General features: G+C 41.5%; 1 protein-coding gene across 2 annotated transcripts in view; it reads left to right on the forward strand.

Annotated features, from left to right (window-relative positions):
- The window catches only part of LOC135697691 (orexin/Hypocretin receptor type 1-like), a 346,064-nt gene that overhangs the window by 293,490 nt on the left and 27,811 nt on the right, over positions 1–24,763 (forward strand). For both annotated transcript variants that reach the window (XM_065217465.1, XM_065217466.1), the window contains exon 7: positions 503–615. In XM_065217465.1, the coding sequence (XP_065073537.1) occupies positions 503–615 (113 nt within the window). The remainder of the gene's footprint in view (positions 1–502; positions 616–24,763) is intronic.

Consider the following 24,763-nt stretch of genomic DNA (forward strand, 5'->3'; position numbering starts at 1 on the left):
ATATTCCGGCGGCGCCGACTGGGTTTGAACCCAGGCCTGCTGGGGTGAGAGGTAATCACGCTTACCACTACACCACCGGCGCCGCTAAAATCCTGTTCCTGTTCTCGTTGAATTTTGACAGAAAAATCATCATCACACAATTATTGCATCTACAAATACTTCACGGTTTATCAATTTCAACCGACTCATGTGTGTCAGGATATATCACAAAAACGGAGCAGAATGAAGGAACAGCTGTTGCTCCAATCTCATAGGACTGATCCATCTCCGAACATCATCCCTTATTGATACACTTGATTTGATTGGAACAATAACCATTTCAACCGTCATATATCTACCGACCCCGACCCCCCTCCTTCATTGCTCGTAATATATACAAACAAACACACGAATTCCGATTCCAGCAAAGTTATTACAGAACCCCAATAAAAAAAACGACATTTACATTCCAATAATAATGTAATGCACACATTTTTTTTTATCTCTCCCGTCTATTCCTCAGATACACGTTCGACATCGGCCAGAGCGATGTCGTGGCAGTCCTGTCGCTGTTCTCGCATTGGCTCTGCTACGCCAACAGCGCCATCAATCCTGTGATTTATAATTTTATGAGTGGTAAGTATGGTATAGGCAGGCGCCACCCGGCATCAGAGTCATTTTTTCCCCCCAGCTCGCTCGGCCTACAATAGTGTAGGAAGGATAGGAATGAATTGAACATATTTTCATGCTTTGGTTGCATTTGTTCGCAAAAAAAAACGTTGAATATGTTCAGCAAATGGGAAATGGAATTCATGTTTAAAAATGATGTCAGGAAAAGGCTGCAATCAGCCTAATGTGGTTTTTCGTATGGTCCCCCGGAGGGGAAACTAGCTTGTCGAGGGACGTAGATTTCTTTGGCAGCATTAAAAGCTTGTTAATGCACACTGAAGCTTATGAGTTTTTATGTGAAATGTGTTCGATAAGGAACAATGGGTACGTTCGAACACCAATTCCAAAGGTTTCTCCTCTCAGAATGCAGCCACCATAAATCGCTGAGCTCAATAATGGCTTAAGGGTTCACAGGAGAGCCTGCAGAAAAAAATAATTATAATTTATACGTAGAATTAAACCCTGGAATTTCACAGCAAATTTGTTTTATTGCTTACGGGCTCACATTCGCATTGAATGGAGATTTATTTACAGTTCGAGAGACTTTTCCGCCGTCACTCTTCCTTCACCTAATGGGGGGGGGGGGGGGTGGTTAGGTGAATCCTATCGAGAAGACATCGAGATATAGACCACCAATGACAATCGGATAGGGTGGGTCCCTTTGCCGCATCGAGTAGTTCAATGAGATTTACTGGCGCAGAAATCAGCAATCATCATCAATCATAATGCGTCCCCATCAATTACCGGTATCGGCTTATAACAGCACCATCTCGTTCTCCCTTTACTTATGTCTCTCATTTCCTGTCTGTGCTTTGCTCGGTGTGCGTCTGCATCTCAAAGCGGACGTGAGCCGAGCACTTGTTCAAGAGCAGAGCAAAGCGAAGATTCCTCACAATCGCCAGCCAACCAAATTGACAAATCGATTCGAGAGGTATTAAACTTTTATTGAAATATCAATAAAAGTATTGAACGAGGACGGATTTGCAAAAATCCATAATCTCGTCACGTTCATTTTCCACTTAACTTGCAACAACTGTCGTCCGATTGAATATGGACGATTGAGATTTACACTGTGCTTTGCCTTTGTGTGCTATTTCGTTGAGCTTCCATTCCAATGCGCTAAACTTCCGACGCACAACAATAACAATAACACATAGCTTTCATTTTATTTTTTCAAAGCGATATCTTCATTGGACATCCAATGAAATTTAAAGGATTTCACCAATGGCGATTACGTGAAGTTTTGCTTCAGTGTAGTGAAATCGGAACATAATTTCCAGAAGGTTGGAGCTGACGTTCGCTTCCGACCGATCCAGTTTCATTTTAACTTCGGAGGTGGATGATGATTTGATGATTGAAGTGAAGCTTCGAGTCAAGACCGAAGTCTAATTTTAAAATTGAGAGGTGATAGATAACCTGACCAGAAATGAATAACAAAAATATTACAAAATTGCATCAACTTCCTTTATTAACGAACAACTGTTGCTATAATGTCGTTTCAGGGGTCCGTGTATAAAAAATCATCAAGTAAACTGAAATAAAATTATGACTCATTTGGTTAGAAATAAAATGTATATCAAAATTTTATCAAAGTGGAAAAATTAACATTAATAATTAATTTTTATTTACTTTTAGTTTTGAAAGTTTTGATTTTGCATATCACTGTCTCCTCTGCAGTAAGAGCAACCGGTTGGAAACTAACGATTGTAAATTGGCTCACTACTTGACTAGCCAATTGGTCCCAAGCAAACGATTAACGTAACCCATTCTAGTCGAAATTCTAGTACTACACTATGTTTATTTTGATTCGCTATGAAAGTTTGACAGATAACATGAGGGGTTCGTGGATTTTCCTATTTTTCGAGGGGTGCATCGATTATCTTGGTACCGAAGAGAGTACCAGAGCTGAGCCAAAAAGTTGAGCACATTTCTTCGGGACCTTCTAGTCTAGAGTTACCTCTATGGTAAGAGGCAATCAATTTGGTTAGAATAATTTGACAAGTTCTGCAACAGTTCTGAAGTTCTGAAACACTTGACGAAGGGAGCAGAAGAGTTATTTTTTCTTCAATTGCACAATACATAACTGATGGATCGCAGATTAGGTGTACTTTCTACTCTGAATTTATTTCATTTATCTTCTGTTGTTATTATCTCTTCAGACAGAATTACAGAACATACCATAGCATCAAATATTTATTTTATTTCTTCCATCGTATGAAATTTCCCAAAGTTAGTCAATGTTTTGAAATAATCTTACAATCAAAATTCTAATCATGTTATAAATATCCTAGGATATTAAGCTAAAACCAAGAGGTGGTCATTCTACACACTTAATTTGCGACAACTTTTTTCTCAGTGTGCCTCACGTGTGTTGCAGCAGTGCCGGCAGTGCATAGAATGCCAGTCATTGGACTGACTTTGTTTGTTTGTGGAAAATTGATTAATTGATTAATTTATTATAGAGACTTTCAGCCGTTGGCTGGCTCGTCTCTGCGTGGAAAATTGAATGTTTGGCAACCCGGTTAATTTGACAGTATAAATGTTTTGTTTCGAAGGAAGACAACAAGCAGTAATCGTTTCTAACTAATTTTATTGTTATGGTCGCGTCGTGGAAGTGCCGTCATCGACAGGCGTATTGACAAGTCTTATGGCACTTGCCACTAAACAAAGCATGATACGCAAGCGTTCTACTACTCCTGTATCGGAGGGCCCTAGTAAGAAAGCCCAAACGGATTCCCCCGCTGTTTACCCCGATGAAGGGCGTCGCCAAGCTTAGGGATGAGCTGGCAAAACTCAAATTGTTCCCGCGATGCAAGATCTGTAGCGTAGGAACTAAGATCATGTGCTCCAGCCTACAGCAGTACAAGTCGGTCGGTGACCTACTGAAGAACAGTACGGTGGAGTTTTACTCCCACGATTTGCCTTCGGTGAAACCATTGAAGGTTGTTTTACGGGGACTGCAAACGTACGAAGCGGCTGCCGTAAAAGATAAACTGGTGAGGCTTGGATTGAAACCAGAGGCAGTCCGCCCAATGAATCGACGGCCTATGTCCAATACTAACTATCGTGACCAACTGTTTCTGGTCCACTTCACGAAGGGCTCCACCACCCTTACTGCGCGGAAGAGCAACATACGTGACCTGTTTCAAGTCATTATTTACTGGGAATCCTACAAACCACAACACCGTGATGTGACCCAATGCACAAGTTCCTCTTCTTCAGCCATGGCACGAAGAACTGTCATATGAAACCACGCTGCGACAAGTGTGCTATGGCCCACTTGACGGCGACCTATGCTCAAGCTGATGACACCGAGCCGAAGTGCGTGAATTGCGGCGGTACTCACCGTGCCACTACTCGGGACTGCCCCAAGCGAACGGAATACATGAACATCAGAAAGAAGGTGGCTACTAGCAACTAGTCAGGCCGACATAGAAACAAACGTACACTACCAGCCATCACGGATGAACAATACCCGGCAATCCAGCCTCGTCACCTGGTTCCAAATCTCCCACCGCTACCCCTCAACAATCAACGAGCCGCACTTGAAGCCCGAACTGAATGTATTCCTTCCCGATTTCCGGCTCGTCAGACGTGACCGCTCCTGGAGGAGTGGCCATCGCTCCAAGACGGAACATCAGTTGTCGGCTGCTATCAAACTTCCAGCTGAAAACAATCGAAGCCATCGGAGTGAAGGTGAGCACATCACTTGGCCCAATTACTATCATCGCGGCCTACTGCCCCAAGCAAACCAACATCAGGGACGGGTCGTCAGTGGTCCTCCGGAAAGACATTATCAAACTCACCCGGAGGTGCGGGAACTTCATCATCGCTGGCGACCTGAACGGTAAACACCAAGCTTGGGGCAACGGTCGGAGCAATAGAAACGGCACCATCCTCAATGAAGACCTGCAAGAGGGCCACTATACCATCTTGGCCCCGGACACTCCCACCCGGTTGAGTCGATCTGGGGTCCATGAGACCATCGACATCTTCGTCAGCAACATGGGACACAACATCTCGCAACCTGTGGCCTTCCAGGAGCTCAGCTTGGACCACTACCCGGTGGTGGCCGAAGTAGGCTTCTCGCCTAACACATTTCAAACATCCCGGCAAAACTACAATTGTGTTGAATGGGATCGGTTCCAGCACTGTGTCGACACCGCCGTCGACTACGAAGTACATCTGGACGCCCCCGAAGACGTTTTTTTTTTTTATAATCCATTTATTTGTAAAGGCTCAAATGCGGTAGCTTTGCGGAGCCAAATTAATTTAAATATAATTTTTTATAATTTTTTTTACAACTAATGTTAGTAGAATGGGGGCCGAATACTCGCGGTTTACTCGAGATTAATAAATACATTTATTTAGAGGAAAGGGGAGGGGCAAAGGGAAAGGGATATTGGTAAATTTTCTTTCTGCTTCATTCGACGGATGAGTGTCACTGCACTGTATTGGCGGGCATGTGCTGTGGATATCGAAGCATTGAAAGCACAGCTGAAATGAAACAAGAGGGGACTTGGGTTGGGATAGTGATGAAAGAATGAAAGAATTAAAACACAAAACACTACTAAATACACAAATCAGCACTTTTTAAAAATACGTAAATTAATCTCATAACATCGAGATCACGGCAAGCCAGAACGTCTCTAATTGGTGTATAAGGTTGTTTCCCTCGGGCCCTGAGGGATTCAATTAGTTCGGATCTCGCCACATGATGTGAGGTGCAAGACCAGACAACATGCTCAATGTCGTGATAGCCGTTTCCACAGGCACACAAACTGCTATCTACAAGCCCTATGCGGTAGAGGTGTGCGTTTAACGAGTAGTGATTGGACATGAGCCTGGACATTACCCGGATAAAATCGCGATCCACGTCCAATCTCTTGAACCAGGGTTTGATCGACACCTGTGGGAGGATCGAATGTAACCATCTTCCCAGTTCACCATCATTCCACTTTTGTTGCCAGTTGATGAGGACTTGCTGACGAGCAATTGTGAAAAATTCATTGTAGGCGATTTGTCGCTCGTAAATGTCGCCTTCCATAGCGCCCACCTTAGCCAGCGAGTCTGCTTTCTCATTGCCCGGGATAGAGCAATGAGAAGGAACCCATACTAAGGTGATGATATGTGAGCTGTTTGATAAAGCACTCAGTGACGATCGTATTTCGTTCAGGAAATACGTCGAGTGCTTCATCGGCCTTATAGAACGCATAGCCTCCAGAGAACTTAGACTATCCGAAAAAATGAAGTAGTGATCAGGGGGACGTGAGGAGATCTGCTCTAACGCATACAATATAGCTGCTTGTTCTGCAACGTATACCGAACATGGTTTTTTAAGCTGATATGAGGCACTATGGAGATCATTGTATACACCAAAACCAGTGGACGTATTTATTGTGGACCCATCAGTGAAAAATCTCTTCTCGGCATTGACGTGGCGGTATTTGTTCGCGAAGATGGATGGTACAATCAGGGGGCGATGAGGCTCTGGTATTCCTTGAATTTCCTCCCTCATTGAGAAATCGAATCTTACGGAATAACAACTGAAATCGTAGGATACTTCATTGGTATTGAACGGGGAGGGGCTAATTTCCAGAGTCATGTACTCGTAGTACAACCTCATGAATCGTGTTTGCGGATTTCGTTCAAGCAGCTTCTCAAAATTCTCGATCACCAACGGGTTCATGACTTCACAGCGGATAAGGAACCGAAACGACAATTCCGCGAACCGATCTGGTAAGGGAAGTACGCCCGCAAGTACTTCCAGACTCATTGTATGCGTCGAATGCATACAACCTAGTGCGATTCGTATACAACGATATTGAATCCGTTGCAGCTTCAAGATGTGGGTGTTCGCCACCGATTGGAAGCAAAAGCTACCATACTCCAAAACCGATAGAATGGTGGTTTTGTAAAGTCTTATCAGATCTTCCGGATGGGCTCCCCACGAAGTGCCGGTAATACAACGAAGAAAATTGATTCTTTGTTGGCACCTCTGACTCAGATACGCAACGTGTTTTCCCCAAGTGCATTTGGAATCGAACCAGACACCTAAATACTTGAAAGACATGCTGTGAGTGATTGTTTTACCCATAAGTTGAAGCTGCAACTGTGCTGGATAAAGCTTCCTAGAAAAAACAACCATCTCAGTTTTCTCCGGAGAGAATTCGATACCCAGATTCATTGCCCATGTAGACAAATTGTCCAAGGTATCTTGCAATGGTCCTTGCAGGTCCGGTGCTTTTGGCCCAACAACGGAGATCACGCCGTCATCTGCAAGCTGCCTTAGCGTGCAATTTTCGGCAAGACAATCGTCAATGTCTTTAACATAGAAGTTGTACAGAAGGGGACTCAGACATGAGCCCTGAGGGAGCCCCATGTAGCTAATTCGTGAAATTGCCGAGTTGCCATGAGAGAAGCTCATTTGTTTCTTGGACAATAAATTGTACAAGAAATTATTGATAATTGGTGAAAGCCCACTGGTATGGAGTTTGTCCGAAAGGATGTCGATGCAAACAGAATCAAAAGCACCTTTAATGTCCAAGAAAACTGAACCCATCTGCTGTTTTTCAGCGTAGGCTAATTGGATTTCAGTTGAAAGCAACGCAAGGCAGTCGTTCGTTCCTTTGCCCCTTCGAAATCCAAATTGCGTATCTGAGAGTAAGCTATTCGCCTCGACCCACTTGTCCAAACGAAAAAGAATCATTTTCTCCAACAATTTCCGAATGCACGACAGCATCGCGATGGGACGGTACGAGTTATGATCCGACGCGGTTTTACCGGGTTTCTGAATGGCTATAACTCTCACTTGTCTCCAATCGTCCGGAACAACGTTTTGCTCCAGGAATTGATTGAACAAGTTCAACAAGCGCCTCTTAGTGACGTCTGGGAGGTTTTTGAGCAAGTTGAACTTGATTCGATCCATTCCTGGAGCCGAGTTGTTGCATGAAAGAAGAGCAATTGAGAATTCAAGCATCGAGAACGGGGAGTCCATGTTATTCTTTTCCACCGACGTATCGCGAGTGTTGTTTCGAACCGGAACCGAATCAGGGCAAACTTTGCGCGCAAAATTAAAAATCCATCTGTTAGAGTACTCCTTGTCCTCATTGACCGACGATGGCGCGTTACGCATTCTCCTGCCGACATTCCAGAGCGTTTTCATGGAAGTTTCTCGCGTTAACCCTTCGACGAACCGACGCCAGTAGCCGCGTTTTTTGGCCTTGATCAAGCTCTTAAATTCCTCCAGTGCCGTGTACCGCTCAAAGTATTCGTAGGAACCGTGCTTACGAAGTTGTTTAAACGCAGCTGACTTATCATTATTCGCGTTGGTGCATTCCTTGTCCCACCACACAGTGGGAGGACGTTTACGAATGGAAGCACCAGGAACTGGCTTCGTTTGAGCTTGAAGCGCGCAATCCACTATGAGCCGCGATAGGAAGGAGTACTCATCCAACGGAGAGAGAACGTCGACCGATTCTGAGCCGCCACGGACCGCGTTCGCGTATGTTTCCCAATCGATGTTTCTCGTGAGATCGTATGCGATGTTGATTGGATGTTGCGAAGATGAGCCATTAGAGATCGAGATTTTGATGGGCAAATGATCACTACCATAGGGGTCTTGGATTACCTCCCACATGCAATCCAATGATAGTGAGTTCGAACAAAGTGACAAATCCAATCTGCTCTCTTTTGCTGGAGGTTTGGCTATTCGTGTTACTTCTCCGGTGTTTAAAATAGTCATGTTAAAATTGTCGCATAGGTCATAGATGATGGTTGAGCGATTGTCATCGTACAGCTCTCCCCAGCCTGTACCGTGGGAATTAAAATCCCCTAAGATCAAACGCGGCTCAGGTAACACTGAGCAGATGTCCGATAAAGTTCGATGAGAAACAGCCGTTCTCGGAGGGATGTATAGCGAGGCAATACTGAGGCTTTTACCTCGAATATTCACCTGGCATGCGACAATTTCAACACCCGACATTGCAGGAAGGACAATTCTGTAAAAAGAGTGACGTTTGTCGATCCCCAAGAGCACACCCCCATAGGAGTCTACACGATCGAGACGGATAATGTTAAAGCTGTGAAGAGAAAGATCGATGTCTGGAGAAAGCCATGTTTCGCAGAGAGCAAAAGCATCACAATTCAGGTTGCTTAGCAAGAATTTGAACACGTCTAGCTTCGGAAAAATGCTTCTACAATTCCATTGTAGGAGAGATACCGTATCGTTTTTTGGAAAATTATCCATCGAAGGATACGATCGAAGCAAGGTGGGGCCACTTGGAAGCTAGTTGCTTCAGAAGAGGTTTCACGATTGGAAGCATCATATCAATGATGTTCCTTAGAGGGTCAGAGATGTTAAGCAAATCGAGAATGCTGTCCACTATTCCAGAAAACGTGAACATGGCGTTACGCTGTTCTGGCTGTGAAACTGGGATATCTGGGGTTTTAGATGTTCCCGGAAGCTGTGGAAATGCTTTGTCGTAATCGACAGGCTTGAAACCCGGTGGAACGGGTTTCGGGACATTTCCACGGCCTCTTGATTTATCCAAGGGGGCTTTGGAGTCAGTGCTAGTGGTGTTTTTAGTTTTCTGCAAACCATTCCTGGCTCGCTTCCTAGAAGGACCTTGGAAAACAAAATAACTTCCGTCATTGCCCCCGGCATCAGTGTCGTCCTCATCAACTGGGAGAAGGTTGAAAGGGTTGTTGTCATTTTTTTCCGGAGTGATTCTGGGAAGAGGATTAAAAGCCTTCAAGATCTCTGCAAAGGAACGCTGAGAGCGTGCCTTCAGGGACCGTTTAAGTTTTTCCCCCTGTTGCTTGTACTTAGGGCAATCTGCGAGAGGATGCGGAGATGCCAAACAATAAACACATTTGGGAGGAGTACTACAAGCACCCTCCGCATGCTTCTCGCCGCACAGATCGCAGCGTGGCTTGTTGCCGCAGAAGGCAGCGGTGTGGCCTAATTGTTTACACTTTGTGCAGTTCATCACCCTCGGTACAAACAACCGCACAGGAAGTCGAACCCTTCCAATCCTGACGTAATCTGGCAGTGCCGATCCGGAGAAGGTCACCCGAAACGAGTCTGATAGCAAGTAGGTTTTTTTCGTCCCATCCAGGAACGCTGACTGCATTTGAATGCAGTCGAGAATTTTTACTTCAGGAAGGGTGGGGTTCTTGAAGACACCAACCCCCCTCTTCAGGAAGTCGTCGCTGGTCATACTCGACTCGGTGACCACTCCATCGATTTCCACGTCGTGACATGGGATATAAACACGATACTCTAACGTAAAGAGCTCGCAGGCAACAATCTCGTTTGCCTGCTTACGACTACCAACAGTGACGCGCAGTTTGTCTGGCCGCACCTTCAAAACGTCGGTCACGGACGAGAAACGATTGAAAAGATCCTTTTCGATCCGGTTAACATTTAGAGCTTTTTGCTTGGGCCGGAAGAAAACAACCCATGGACCTTTCGAGGCGTCTGGGTATGCCTTGTGGCGGGGGGCAGCTTGCGTTAGTTTTACAGGGATAGGCGGTGTTGGCGGAGACGGCTTAGTCGGTGTTGGGGGTGACGGGTTAGGTGGGGTAGAGGGAGACGGTGTGGGTGGTGAGAGGGGAGAAGGTGGGGACGGTGAAGGCTTAACCTTTGGGATGGTTCCGGTATTCTTTTTTGTCATACGGGATTTCATTTCCACATCGGACTGCTCATCGTCAGTGGGAACGGCAGAAAGGGAAGTCCCCTCGCCATCACTACTACTATCCATTGCGGGGCAACTACCACCGCAATAGATTAAAAAAAAAAACTACACACACTAGGGTACACAGAACACACAGGGAAGGAGAAAGCGAATCAAAAAAAACTATTTGCGGGGAAAGGGAGTAAAGGAAGAAGAATAGAACGAGAACAAAGGGCAATACAATATATTTGCTACTTATCCGGTACAACGTTATGATGGTGAAGACGATCTACGCTGCTATCCGGTGGTGCTGATCGTTGTTGACAGTTCGGTTTGGCACGATTGGAAAAAAAATGCTACCGTCAGGGACGGCTGGGGAAGCTCGATTCCACGAAGAGCGTTGCTGGCTGCTTGTGGTATTATCAACTAGCACTATCACTTGCACACTTGCGCGATGGCGTAAAAAAACCCGAAACGGGAAAAAACACAGCTCAAGAACGACGGAGAGAAAACAATGCACGTCCGGTACGGTCAACGCTCGTCGATGGAGTGACCGAAGACGTTAACCGATGCCTGCGTTCCTTGGAGGAGACGAACAATACTCTGAACCTTGATATTCTCACTAAAAATCTTATCAGATTCCGTAATACCATGCCTAGGCAGTACCAACACACTGGACTACCTGCCTTGAAGACCCATTGCAACCGTCTAACGAAAATTATCCAAGCCAGGATGGTGGACCTCAGAAATGAGGACTTCAGTAGCAAGATGAGCTCTCTCCCAGATTGTGCTAAGCCCTTCTGGAAGCTAACCAAAATCCTCAAAAATAAGCCCATTCCAACACTTGTGCCGATGAATCATTGGGTTGATTCAGTCGCCCATATGATGACCCCTGAAGAGAAGGCTGATGCTCTCATAATATCGGGCTGAACATACCTAGTCCATTCGATACTGCAGTTGCGGTAAATGGAACCAACCTCCATCGAATACCCAACAACTTTCCCGTGGAATCCGAGGTTACGACTGACGAACTGTTGGCCTATACTAAAGCCTCTAAAAATATGAAGGTCCCAGGTTTCGACCAAATTCTGAATCTGGAACTCCAACACCTGAGTTCCAGATTCTTCAACCATCTGGCAACCATAATCTCCTCGTGCTGGAAGTCAGCTAAAGTCATCCCCATTCTCAAACCTGGGAAATATCCATCCTCTCTTTCAAGCTACCGACCCATCAGCCTTCTCTCAAGGTTATCCAAGCTGTTCGAAAGAGCAGTCTACCATCGACTCGGAAGCAGTTTGGCTTCCGTAAAGGTCGATCGACGGTGCACCAGCTGACTAGAGTAACAAACATTCTCAGACGTCTGTATCTAAAACATCTGCCATGGAAAAAGCGTTCGACAATGTACACAAATTGCAGCGATGCGGTCTTCCAATCTTCCTAGTAAAGATAATTAAAAATTACCTCTCGGACAGGAAATTAAGTCTCTCTTAATGGCATCACATCGGATGCTTTCTACATCGGTGCGGGTGTCCCACAGGGAAGCACCCTTGGCCCCATCTTGTTCAACCTGTTCACGTTCGATATGCCGGCTCTCCCTGATGGTGGATCGTTGTCACTGTTCGCAGATGACACATCCATCATCTTTAAGAGTAGGGTCATCGGAGCTCTGACCGCCAAACTTCAGAAAGGCCTAAATGTCCTGTCAGAATATTTCAACAGCTGGAAGATCAGTATCAACGCGGTAAAGACCCAATCATCATCTTTCCTCATTCCAAATCACCCAGACTTGTTCCGTCTAGGAATAATTACATCAACTTGAACGGCACAGGGATGGAATGGTCAAAAGAGGTAGTGTACCTCGGCCTTACACTCGACAGCAAGCTGCTTTTCAGGGAACACATTGACAAAACAAAAACCAAATGTAACATCCTGATGAGATCGTTATATCCACTCATCAACAGGCGATCCACTCTGTGTGAAAAACAAACTTGCTGTCTATAAGCTTCCTGCAATAGAATACGGTATACCAATCTGGGATAGTAGCGCAAACTCCCATCACGTCAAATTACAAAGGGTCCAAAACAAGTTTTTGAGGATGATCCTCAACAGTCCTCCACGAATGAGGAACTCTGAGGTCCATCGCCTGGCTGGTCTTCTGACGCTGGAATTACGGAGAACAGCTTATACAAAAGCTCTTAACATCATTTTGCGGAATGCTGTTGAAAAAAAAAGTTAGAAGCAAATGAATGTAAATGAATGTATGAAATGAATGCAAATGATTTTCCATGCCTGCCAGCGACTGTACAGATCATGATGGCATCAATCACAAGTAAAGTGCGACAGTTCGTTCGAAACGGTGAAATACAATAACTTGTTATATATCGTTTGAAAGCTGAATAAATACCCTTTTGTTTGACGTATTTATCAACCGTGTGAGTTATGATCACTTGAATGCGTCCAAATTTACTTTGAATCGGGGATTACTAGAAGACAACAAGCACCGAACCAAGGCGATGATTCAAAAGCACCACAGATGGACATGTCGATACTGGACAAACTGGGCCTTGATAAGGCGATCAAGTTCCTCTGACTGGTCAACATCGAAACATATGGGATGACATTCTAAATCTACAGCCGCTGGGGAAAGCTGCCGCGGATGTTGAAATCGCTGGAACGGGCTCACGATATTGCTGCCGTTTGTGTGATTGGGTTCTACCATATTTTGGCAAGCAAGATTGTTGGCAATGAAGTTGACCAAAGCGTGAAGCTGGTCATTGAAGAGGCACGGGAAAAGTTGTTCCGGAGATCTACATCAGCTGCCGAGATCAACGATGGCTACATGGCAGCAAGCTGGTTCGAGATGGCCAAGGACAGAAGAAACTGGACGAAACGTTTATGTTGCTTACATCGGCGGATTTTAATATGGAGGAGCAGTTGCAGATGCTTTCAAACAGTGTTACCAAAAGCGATTCCTGGTGCAGTTGTGTTCACCAATGTTGCTACTCTCAACACCGCTACTCTGGTCGCCACTGGTGTCTTCAGCTACCGTCACTACCAGCAACCAGTGGAAACTAACGATTTCAAATTGGCTCACTACTTGACTAGCCTATTGGTCCCAAGCAAATCGATTAACGTACCTCATTCTAGTCAAAATTCTAGTACTACACAATGTTTGTTTGACAGATAAAATGAGGGGTTCGTGGATTTTCTTATGTTTCAAGAGGTGCATCGATTAGCTTGGAACCTAAGAGAGTACCAGAACTGAGCCAAAAAGTTGAGCACGTTTCTTCGGGACCTACTAGTCTTAGAGTTACCTCTATGCTACCAGTACCTCCGGAACGAATGCGGTGGAGGAACAGTCATCGAAAGTCACCATGCCGCAACTACAGCAAAATAACAGACAACTTAAAGTCTAAATATACTAACAGTACATTATAATATATAACAACCAACTTAAAGCCTAGATCATATAGCTCAATTTAGCTTGTGTAGAACAGTTTCTGTTAAAATAATTTTTTTATTAATTTTTACGAACGTTTGCACCAAACGTTTAACCAAATCAGGCCGCCAACTGAAACTAAAACTCACGAGCAAGTTCTTGCCCAAATTTCAAAAAAAATCTGTTCAGTCTAGGGGAAATAACGATGAAAATTTTCTTTTTGAAGTTAAGAGCAGTTTTCAACGAGTATTTTAGTTACTGAAAATCATAGAACATATTTTTCCAACATTACTTCACATAATGATTTTGTAAACGATTTATTTCAAATGTTCATGTAAATGATAGATAACCAGGGTTTTTTTTCCAACCACTAGCACAACATTTGTTAAACAATTCGATTTTAATAGCCTCAGCCCTTTAATTTTACCCCGCCAAAAGGCATTAGATGGTTAATAGTTATTGCCTCACATTGATTCTCTGTACTCTGCAGAAAACGAATCAATCAACCTCCCACGGTTTTAATCCTGCCAGGACATAACATCTCGAAGAAAAATAAATGACAGTTGAGCGAAAAATAAGCCATCAACCTGATGCGGTGCCGGCGGCAGTCGAGAAAGTTTGAAATTGTTACAAAACAATTCCCATTCCCATCCTCGAAGTAAAGCCTTTATTTTCGGAAACCACCTTAACCAGAAAGTATACACCTAATGCCGGGTCGATGTCTAATAATAGGACCACCTACCGAAAAGATGTTCGTCTATGAATCTCTTCAACCAGAAAAGAAACGAAAGCAATTTGTTTTCGACAGGGAATAGGAGATTGGTCCATCCCCTACCCCTGTAGCCAACCTGGATGATGTGGGACGTTACTGGCGTGGCGCCGTTTTGGTTTGTGGTTGACAGTAAGATTCGGGAAATGTGGCAATCTTAACGAAAGTGTATCGTATAGACAGTCTACAATAATATCAATAATTAAGTAAGCACTTAGGGGGAGGAGGTGTCAGCTATATTCTTACGTTTTCTTACATAGGTGGGAGGGGGTCTCAGAAATATCTTACTTAAGAATGAACAACCCAACTAACAATTTTCACAATGTTAGCGCTTTACTCGTTTCATTTATACAGCCTCAAGCTGTATTCAAACGTTATACGATATGATGCAACCTCCATGCAAGCAAATCTGGCGAATTTAGTCAGCTACTTATGGCTTTTGGGACGGTTGGAACAAGCTCTTATTGGATTTCCATTTACGCTTCTATACAGCTGTTATCCTGCTGTTTAGTTGTGTGCGAACTTGAAAGGCGCTTATTCAGGATTTCCTGTGAAAACAAGATGTATGAGTGCTCATTGCAAGACAGCCTATATTACATGATATAAGCCATAGTCTGTCCAGGGTAAAAGGTTTCAGAAATGTTTATTTAGTTCTTTTAACCTCCATGGTGTTCTCTGAAAATCTATAATTTAAGAACTTCTTGTAATTTCTCTCTTTTTTAATTTAAACTGCCTTAATATTCTCGAAAAATGTTTGAAGCTCTCAGAACTTTCCTGACATTTTCCTTTTATTCAAGGAACTATTTTGAAGTTCACAGAATAGCCACAAAGATCACCCTTTAAATTTTAAGCTCAATTGAAGTCATGTAATATCTTTAAGTTTCTGATAAGCTCCTGCAATTTTCCCGAATTTAATGCAAAAGCCTTTAACTTTTCGTGAAAATTTATGGAATTGCCCCGAGACTATTGGAACCAAATATTGAGGATCTCAAAACATTTCCGTAGTTCTGTACGTTTTTGAAGTTCTTATAGCTATCCTGAAGTTATCAGAAGTTGATTGGAATCCTCGGAATTTTCATGAAATTCTGAAACCATGATTCCCTATTTAGAGTAAAAAAAAAATCATGATGAGATAGAAAACAGCAGGACACTTTTCACAAAAGTTGATAAAATTATGATTTCCGTAGTGTAACAACAGCGTACCATATCGTACATTAAAGGATTTTGAACGTGTCTCTCAAATGCCTTGTTTTAGTTTGTTTTAGTTTACAAACGAGTGATTTTTCGAAAATCTTCATAAAACCTTCCAATGTACCGTACCTTCTGAATCTGAATTCTGAATTCATTTGTAACGTACCTCAAAATTTACCATACTTACTTATATAAAACTTTTGAAAATACATTTTATGTAAAATCCGACCTAAAATTTGGATTCCCCGAAGAATGTAAGCCCGATTTGACCCAAAAAAAACATGGTACTTAAGTGTATTCTACGCTACTTTTTAACCAAAACTGTGTTTCGAAAACAAGTCAAGTCTGGACAACTTAGAATCAGGACACTTTATTTATTCTATAGCAGCGCCTCTAGTGGTTGGATTTTAAATAATTTGACAGCAATTTGTTTTGAAAGTACATGTGTTTCAGTGGTGAAAGTTTCGTCTCGGGCAGTATTTAAAAAGTTGTACTAAATGTAAGACGAGAAAAGAAAATTGATCCTGAACATCGTTTTGTTGGTGATGAAAAGCTTGGTTTGAGTCCGCAGCTGCAAAGTTTCCCGGAGAATTTATTGGCGAAAACAAACTTGAATTTGCTGGGGAAATCCGCCCGTGCTGTGACCAGATAAAACTTTTGTCCTGGAACCTGCCTGAAATCCATCTTGACATACAACGTCGGAACCCGGTCGTTCAACTCCCGGGTGCGTGTTCTGGCCACTAGATTCTGCTTCATGGTCTTGTTTGGTTGCTTCTAGGCACGGAATGAACGGTAACCTGCTCGCAGACGGATCTTACGGACGATACTACGGCTGAAAACCGTATTTTTTGGCTACATCCTGATCCAAAAGTTCTGGGCTTCTCTTGATCGACTTCAACTCAACACATTCCAGTTCATCTGCCTATACAAAGTTCCAACACGACGCAATCACGGAACCGCTTGAGAACATCTCCCACGGTAGAAATGACAATTTTCAAGTTTTTCGCGATATTTCGAATTGACTACGTCGGTTTTTCGTGTGCAGGGTCAATTTTATTTTCCCGACTTCCATCTAGTACAACTTTTTTAACACTGCACGTATTGAGACGAAACTTTCACCACTGAAACGCGTGTACTTTCAAAACAAATCGCTGCAAAAATATTCCAAATCCGATAGCTAGTGGCGCTGCTATAGAATTAATAAAGTTTCCAGATTCTAAGTGGACCAGACTTTATGTCGAAATACCCTTGGCTACCCACATCCAGCAAAGCATTATGTTTACCCCTTAATTTATATAACCAACAAACGTGGAAAAGGGCATTTTTTAATTAAATTAAGTATCCTGAATCTATCTCACTCTCGATGTGTGTCACGCAATCGTCTGTTTACTCGGCAGTAGCCATTGTGTGGTCCTCCTCATTGTTCTTCATCAGCAGTTCTTTCGGTCGATGCGTCATCGACTTTGTAAAGCAACCGTTTCGTGATGAGTGTGTGAGTGCTGACCACCTTTTTGCGTCCATTGCTGCAATGGAAGCGCTTTGCCCCCCGTTGGCAATACTGCCATACAATGAAATCACTTGTAGCGGCTTCCGTACTGATGGAGCAGGTTTATTGGATAGCGGAAGATAAAGTGTTTATTGTGCTGTACCTTTCAACTATAGTTTTAGGATGTATTTCATAGTGAACAAGAATCCTCGACTCTGTAAAGTTAATTCAATTGAGCCTTATCAAATAAATTAATAAACAAAAAAGAATCAATCTAGGTATCTCAACTTTATATGGATGGGATGATTAATTTTCAGAAGAAAATTTAATTTTTAGGATTATTTTTAAAAAAAATACGGGGGTGACCCCGGCATAGTTGTTTGCATCCATACCTCTCACGCCAAAGTCACGAGTTCAAATCTCACCCGCAGACAAGTCACGAATGGCCCAAGAGCGTTAAAGTGACTATGTATAATAATAAAAAAAACCTAGTTACGTGAAAATTTCGTTACCTGCTGAGGATTAAATCTTCTCAAAGTATCTCAACTTTATATGGATGGGGTGATTGATTTTCTAAGGAAAATTTAATTTTTATGTTTAATTTAGAAAATTTCATGACCTGCTGAGGATTAAATCTTCTCAAAATATTATATGTTCCAAAAAAAAATCTGCATGGGTACAAGTTGAACGTACCTCAAGTTATCTCATCTTAATATCGATGGAATGGTTGATTTTCTAATGAAAATTCAATTTTGATGATTTAAAATCATACGTAGTTACGTAAAAATTTCATGCTGAGCATTAAATATACTCCAAATATTCTCATAAGATCATGAAACAATTTTCATTGATACTGATTGATCGAGATATCTCAACTTTATATGTATGAGATGGTTGATTTTCAGAGGAAAATTTAATTTTAGGGAAATGCTGTGACATGCTGAGGCTTAAATCTTCTCAATAAATTCTCACAATCTCCAGAAACAATCATCATCAACCCATTTAATTTAACGAATGATTGAACAGATTGAACATACCTTAAGGTATCTCAACTTTATATGGATGGGATGGTTGGTTTTTTAAGGAATCGATTTTTCGTTCGATTCCTGAATAAATTTACACGCAAAATATGTTTTCTATCTGATCATGGAAAAAGTTGGACTCTAAACAATTTGGAATTTCCTAAAAGCTCCCAAAAATTTTCGAATGTTCATGGAACTGCCATGAATTCTTTAAAAATTTAAAGAATCCCGAAGTCCTCTAACCTTTTTCGTAGATCTTTTAACTTAACAGAAGATTTCTTGACGCTCTTGATGTTGATACAACTGTCATGAAGTTCTCTGATCTTCATCCAACTCGCTATTTTTTTAAAGTTCATGGAACTGTCCTGAACATCTTCGAACTCATTCTAAAAGATCTTTAAACTTCCCAAAGTACATGACTTTTATGTAGTCCTTGGAACTTACCTGAATTTTTCGAAGCTTCTCTGAATATCAGATCGATATTTTTGCACACAGCTTGTTTTTTTTTTTTTTGTCAATTACTTTATTTGTACAGGCTCAATCGAATAAACTTTACAGAGCCAAGTTATCATTTTCTTTATACATTATAAAGGTCTTAAATCTAAAATTAAAGGATTTGAACCGATTACTCGCGGTCTTCTCGAGGTTAGTGGATGACAATTGTTTGGATCGGGAGAAGGAAAAGGAGATTTGGAATATGATTTATGATTCAAAAATTTCACTATTTCTAAAACATATACTTAATCCTATCGACGTTATATCAACTCTGTAATTATACAATTATTACAGAAATAAATCTACAAAAAAAACACACACACACACACATACAAAATACAAACTAAACACAAGGTTAATCAAACTTACAATCTATGGTTAATATTCTTCAAGAAAACATATATGAGTTGCATAAACTCCAGATCGCGTCTAGCCAAAATATCCCGAACTGGAACATTAGGTTGTCTACCTCGAGCCCGAAGGGAATCGTACAACTCGGATCTGACTCCACGGTGCTCAGCACATGACCAAATAATGTGATCTGCGTCCTGGTAGCGCTTAGTGAATAGTGATTGGACATGAGGCGAGACATCACACGAATGAAGTCTCGACCCACGTCCAAACCTTTGAACCAAGGACACTTCGACACCTTAGGGATAATTGAATACAACCATCGTCCCAAACTCCCTTCACTCCATTTATTTTGCCAGCTGGCGAGGGACTGTTGACGATAAATGAAGAAAAATTCGTCGTAGGCGATTTGTCGATCGTAAATATCGCCTTCCATAGCGCCCAACCCAGCTAGTTTTGATTGAAAAAAAAAACAAATCGATTTGCGAAGCTGGTTACTGATGAAGTATCCAAGAGTAATCACCATGACAGACCTGAATACAAATATACAAGATATAAAGCATTTACCTGCAGCTTATAGTTCTTAAGATTGGCAGTTAGTCTGAGTGCGTTTGGAAAATTACTGTTGAGCACTTTGCTTACTTTTTCACTTTTTGATTCGCCGATTTCTTTTGCACTTTCACTTCTGTTCTGTACAGCTTGTTGGTTCACGACGTATGTATAATATTTTAAAATTAAAACTCATTGACAGTTCTACGAAAAATACGTTATAATATATTAAGCATCAAATATGAAACATAGCTTTAACATTTTTTTAATGACCAGTACCGAAAATGTCAATATTTTCACATGCCGGTACCGGTATTTCGGTACCAGAAAATCAACCGGTATTACCGGTAAAATCGATTCCGGAACTGCCAGTACCAAAACCCTAATTGGGCATGTGAAATAGAGGAACTGTGGGTAAGACGGCAGTGGGGTAAAGGTCCGTTTACACTATCTGATTTCTTGGTCTGATTTTGATCGCCGCCATAGTAAAAAATCTGCTCGAATTTGCTTTCGCGACACTTTTTTTCGAACGCCCCTGTTTGCTGGTGTTCACACTGCTTGCACATGTTGAAAGAACTGTCAATTTAGATTTCAAACCAAAACTGTATCAGGAATCAAAAGTATCCAGACGAAACTAGAACCGCACTACCATTCATACTGGCGACAACGCTCTGATGAGACAACGAAACCTTACCCCCAAGCTCCTCCCCTGATCCTATCCTTCGACAATGTACCTCTCTAACCTCGAGTAAGCTGCGAGTATTCGGCCCAACTCCTACTAGACATAGAATTAAGTGCATTTTGTTACAAACAAAGAACAATGAACTATCGGCTCCGTAAAGCTAACGTGATTGAGCCTTCCAAATAAACGAACTAGTTTAAAAAAAGGAATCAAAAGTTAATACTTCCATCATGAATTACCGGAAAATTGCTCTAGCTTCGGCAGGCGTATTTGCTTTTCTTATTTTAAATAAAATGAGAAGGAGAACGTGAACTTTGTGGAGTAGGAAATGGTTGCTCAGGAGGAACACCGGCAGACATCTGGCTCGTCTTGTCCTAAAAGAACTCCCCAGGATCTCGATACCAACTTTAGACAAGCTAGTGGGAAAAGTTCTCACTAGATCTACATGATTCCTTGAGTTCTGAAAATTTCTGCTAAGAACTCAATTCTGCACATTTCTTTAAAGACCTTCGGACGTCCCTGAAGTTTTGTTTCTGTTCTCCGGTAAAATATCTTTAAAGATTAACAAACTTTCCTGAAGATCTGCAAATTTCTCGGTAGTTCTACAGATTTCTTTGAAGTTTTGTGTGTTCTTCAGAAGATCTGCAAATTTTCCTAAAAATCTACAAAGTTCCTGAATCTCTGAAGATTTAAGATCACTAAAGATCAACAATTATTTCTGATGTTCACAAAATTTCTAATAATCTACTAACTTCTCGAAAGTTCTGCAATTTTCTCTGTAGATTTTCACGATTCAATGAATATCTGTAAATATCTCTGAACATCTACACAATTTCCTAAAGAATTAAAAGATTATCTAGAAATTTTTGAGCTTTCCGGAAGTTTTAAGAATTTTTTTTGAAGTTTTACTTTTTTTTCTGAAGTTGTGCAAATATCTCTAAAGATCAGCGAACTTACCTGAAGTTCTGTAAACTTCTTTTAATATCCAAGAACCGCAATAAAAATCATTTAAAATTTACTTAAACATCTGCAGATTTTTCAGTAGATTTACGATCTACCCTCTGAACTTTTCCGAAGTTCCTTTCCTCAAAGTTTTATGAAGTACTGTATTTCTGCTCTGAAGATCTACGATCTACCCTGAAGTTCAATCTCCGAACTTTTCTAAAGTTTGTTAATTTCTTTGTGGATTCTTGGATTTCCATAAAATTCTGCAGATCTACCTGAAATTCTTTGGAATTCCCCAAAGTTTTAAAAATTTATCTGAAGAATTACGAATTTATCTGAAGTTGTGTAAATACTTCTAAAGATCGGCGGACTTTCCCAAAGTTCTGTGATTTTTGCTGAAGTTTTGCACATTTTTCTAAAAACGTACGAACTGTCTGGCGTTCTGCAGACTTCTCTTAAGGTCTACAGACTTCTCTGAAGTTCTTGAAGTTCTTCAGATCTTTCTATTTCCAACTTCCATGCAGTTCTGCGAAATCTTGGACTTTTGAACTTCTCTGCGATTTGTTTTTGGAATTTGTACTTTTCTGACATTTTACGAATTTTTCTGAACATCGCACATTTTTCTGAAACTGTGAAGCTTTCTGAAAAATTCCTGCCAATATCTTTAATGTTTTGTAAAGTTGTCTGAAGCTCCGTAGTTCTATTCTCAAGATCTACGAAAATAAATCTTAAGGCTCAATAAATTTCTCAGTAGATCTGCAAACTTCTCTGAGGTTTTGTTAGTTCCTCTGCAGGCTCTCGCCCTACTCTGAAGTTCTGAAAATTTCTCGGAAGATCTTCTCAATTAAGATCTTCTCAAATTAAGTTGCCTAAAATTTTCTGAAAATATTTGAGCTTCCTTGAAGTTTTAAATGTCTCTCTCAAGATCTACACATTTCCCTGAAATCGTATAAATATTTAATTTTTAATTTTTTTAATAATTTTTTTAAAAGTTCTGTAGCTTTGTTCTGAAGATCTACGAACTTTTCTGATGTTGAAAATTTTTTCAATAGATCTCCAAACTTCTGTGAAATACTTTTTTCAGTATTTTACTGTAGATTCTTGGGCTTGTCTGAAGTTATGCGAATTTCCCTGAAGATTTGAAAAAAATTCGCTTATAGTTTTACAAATTTGTGATTTTTTTCATAAATTTCTGTAAATTTCTTTTATTTTCTGAAAATGTTTCTAAAGTTTTGCAGTTCTGTTCTTAAGATCTACCTGTGCTACCCTGAAGCTCAACAAATTTCTCAATAAATCTCCGAACCTCTCTGAAGCTCTTCTTATACAATACATGCTTCGTATTAATTAGATAATTAATTAGAAATTGTTTTAAATGCTCGGATTTACCGAATTTTGTGAATGCCTTGAACATGTATGTGCTAAATAGATCCACCTTCCCCGCAAATATCTAGTTCTTGAATTCTCATTTAACTCTGTTGGTATCCTCCCTCGGGGATACAGGAACATATTCAGACGTGACCAATGTGTTCTTGGGTCCTCATTATGATCTTCATCTTAGCCCCAGTACCTGGACCCGCACAAAAAAAGTGTAATTTATTCGGTTTTATCACAAATTCGTATACATAGATTCATTAAGCATTAGTTTAATCTACAGAATACTGATATTACCAGCAAAATTGTGTATTTATTGAAGAGAAACAATAACAATCCTTAGGGTGTCCGTTTTATTCCCAGTTCCCCTATATCGAGATACTGACCATCAGAGAAGTTGTTTACTCCGGCAAAGTTGTTCAACAAACCATGGCCTTCTACATGGTTCATAGATTAGTTTAAAATTCTGCGTGTAGAAGGCCTTCGATACCTGAATAGACAGCAATTTTCTATGTGGTCAGAATCTCAATACTGGCAGTTCACATGAGCACTAGCGCCGCGTAGTAGCAGTAATTTGGGCTTATCTATTCACGAATGGCTCTGGTTTCTTGAACAACAACTTTTTGGGGACAAAAGAAACTCCTCAGGTGGTTAGAATCTCGAGGTATAGCGCATTTTGGAATTTCATTAAACCACTTGCGTCACGTAGTATACTTTGAACTGAACTGTCCACCATGTAGAAGGTCTTGGTTAGCTGAACCACTTTGCCGAAAACGGCTACTCCCCGTGTCGAGAGCTTAAGTTTGTTATACTTTTCGAAACTAACTTATTGAAATAATACTCATAAAAATAAATTTCAGTGTAGGGAAAACGTATCGCTATAAAAATGAAACCAATATAGTTCGCGTTGATGTATTTCCTTTTCGTTTGCTCACCTACACATACTCACTGATAAAATAGATAGGAGAACCATGAATTTGTAAAACTATTGAACTTCAGTATGAATACAGCCATCAAAGTCATCAAACGTATACCCACGTCTCAATTCCAAATCCGAAGAGGTCGAACAGTCCGCCGCGTTTCGCTTTCGAATCAGTTAAGTTCACTCCGCCAAGTTTAACTTTCGTGTTTTTCCTGAACTCCTGGTACGCCGTCATTTGTTGAGAAGTTCGCGAGTGCGTCACGAACATTTATGGTGCCGAAACCCGGGAGGAAATCCCATTCGTCGTCTGAAGGAGGACATCGTTCTGGATAAGGAGAAATCTTCTACCGTAGGTGATAGAGCACGCTGGATCTCGTCACTGTCGTTGGCCAATTTACTGCGCCAAATTTCTCGTCGCACATGCCCTGCAGATCACCAGGAAAAAGGAAGACTCCAGAAGGTTCGCTGGCTCCGATATATTGTTCCAGAAGTTGAGGTAACGACAATCACGTGACGATCGTAAGGGAAGCATCAAAGCAGATGGGTACCTTTTGTCTATGCTAATTGAAGATGAGTTTGCCCAAAAAATCTTCTCTGCGGAAAAATGTGTTGCATCTAAAAAGTCTTCACCGTAGAAGAGACAACATACTCGGTTCTGCTAAACTAATTCAACGGTTTGATGAAGAGTTTGAGGCTACCCAAATCAATCAAGTAGGCATAAGAATTGAGCGTTTAGATGGCCTGTGGAAGAAGTTACGGAGGATGAAATCGAAGCGTTAGAGGATCAAGAGGAGGGCTTCTCGGAAACTCGTCAAGAGTTTCAAAATCTGTACTTCGAACTCAAAGCATCTCTTGTTAGCAAGCTTCCCTGCCCTACAACTGCACATCCCTCTTCCCCTGGCCCACGTCCGTCAATACAAAATGTACCCCCTGCTAACCATTCCGTATCTGTGAAGCTTCCCGAGATCAAAATTCCCGAATTCGGCGGAAAATCGGATGAATGGATCGAGTTCCGCGACTTGTTCAAATCCTTAGGACACTCCAACAATCAAATTTCAGCGGTTCAAAAGCTTCAGTATTTCCGTAGCGCGTTGAAAGGTGAAGCATCTCGCTACCACTTCGGATAATTACCCCGTCGCGTGGAAAACGATCAGTGACCGGTATGAAAACCAAAACTTTCTCGTCAAGCAACATATGTCTGCTATTTTAAAGGTTC

This window comes from Ochlerotatus camptorhynchus, unplaced genomic scaffold (genome assembly GCF_037179485.1).
Source record: "Ochlerotatus camptorhynchus isolate MF236.1 unplaced genomic scaffold, CSIRO-AGI_Acam_v1.1 ptg000077l, whole genome shotgun sequence".
Classification (NCBI taxonomy): Eukaryota; Metazoa; Arthropoda; class Insecta; order Diptera; family Culicidae; genus Ochlerotatus; species Ochlerotatus camptorhynchus.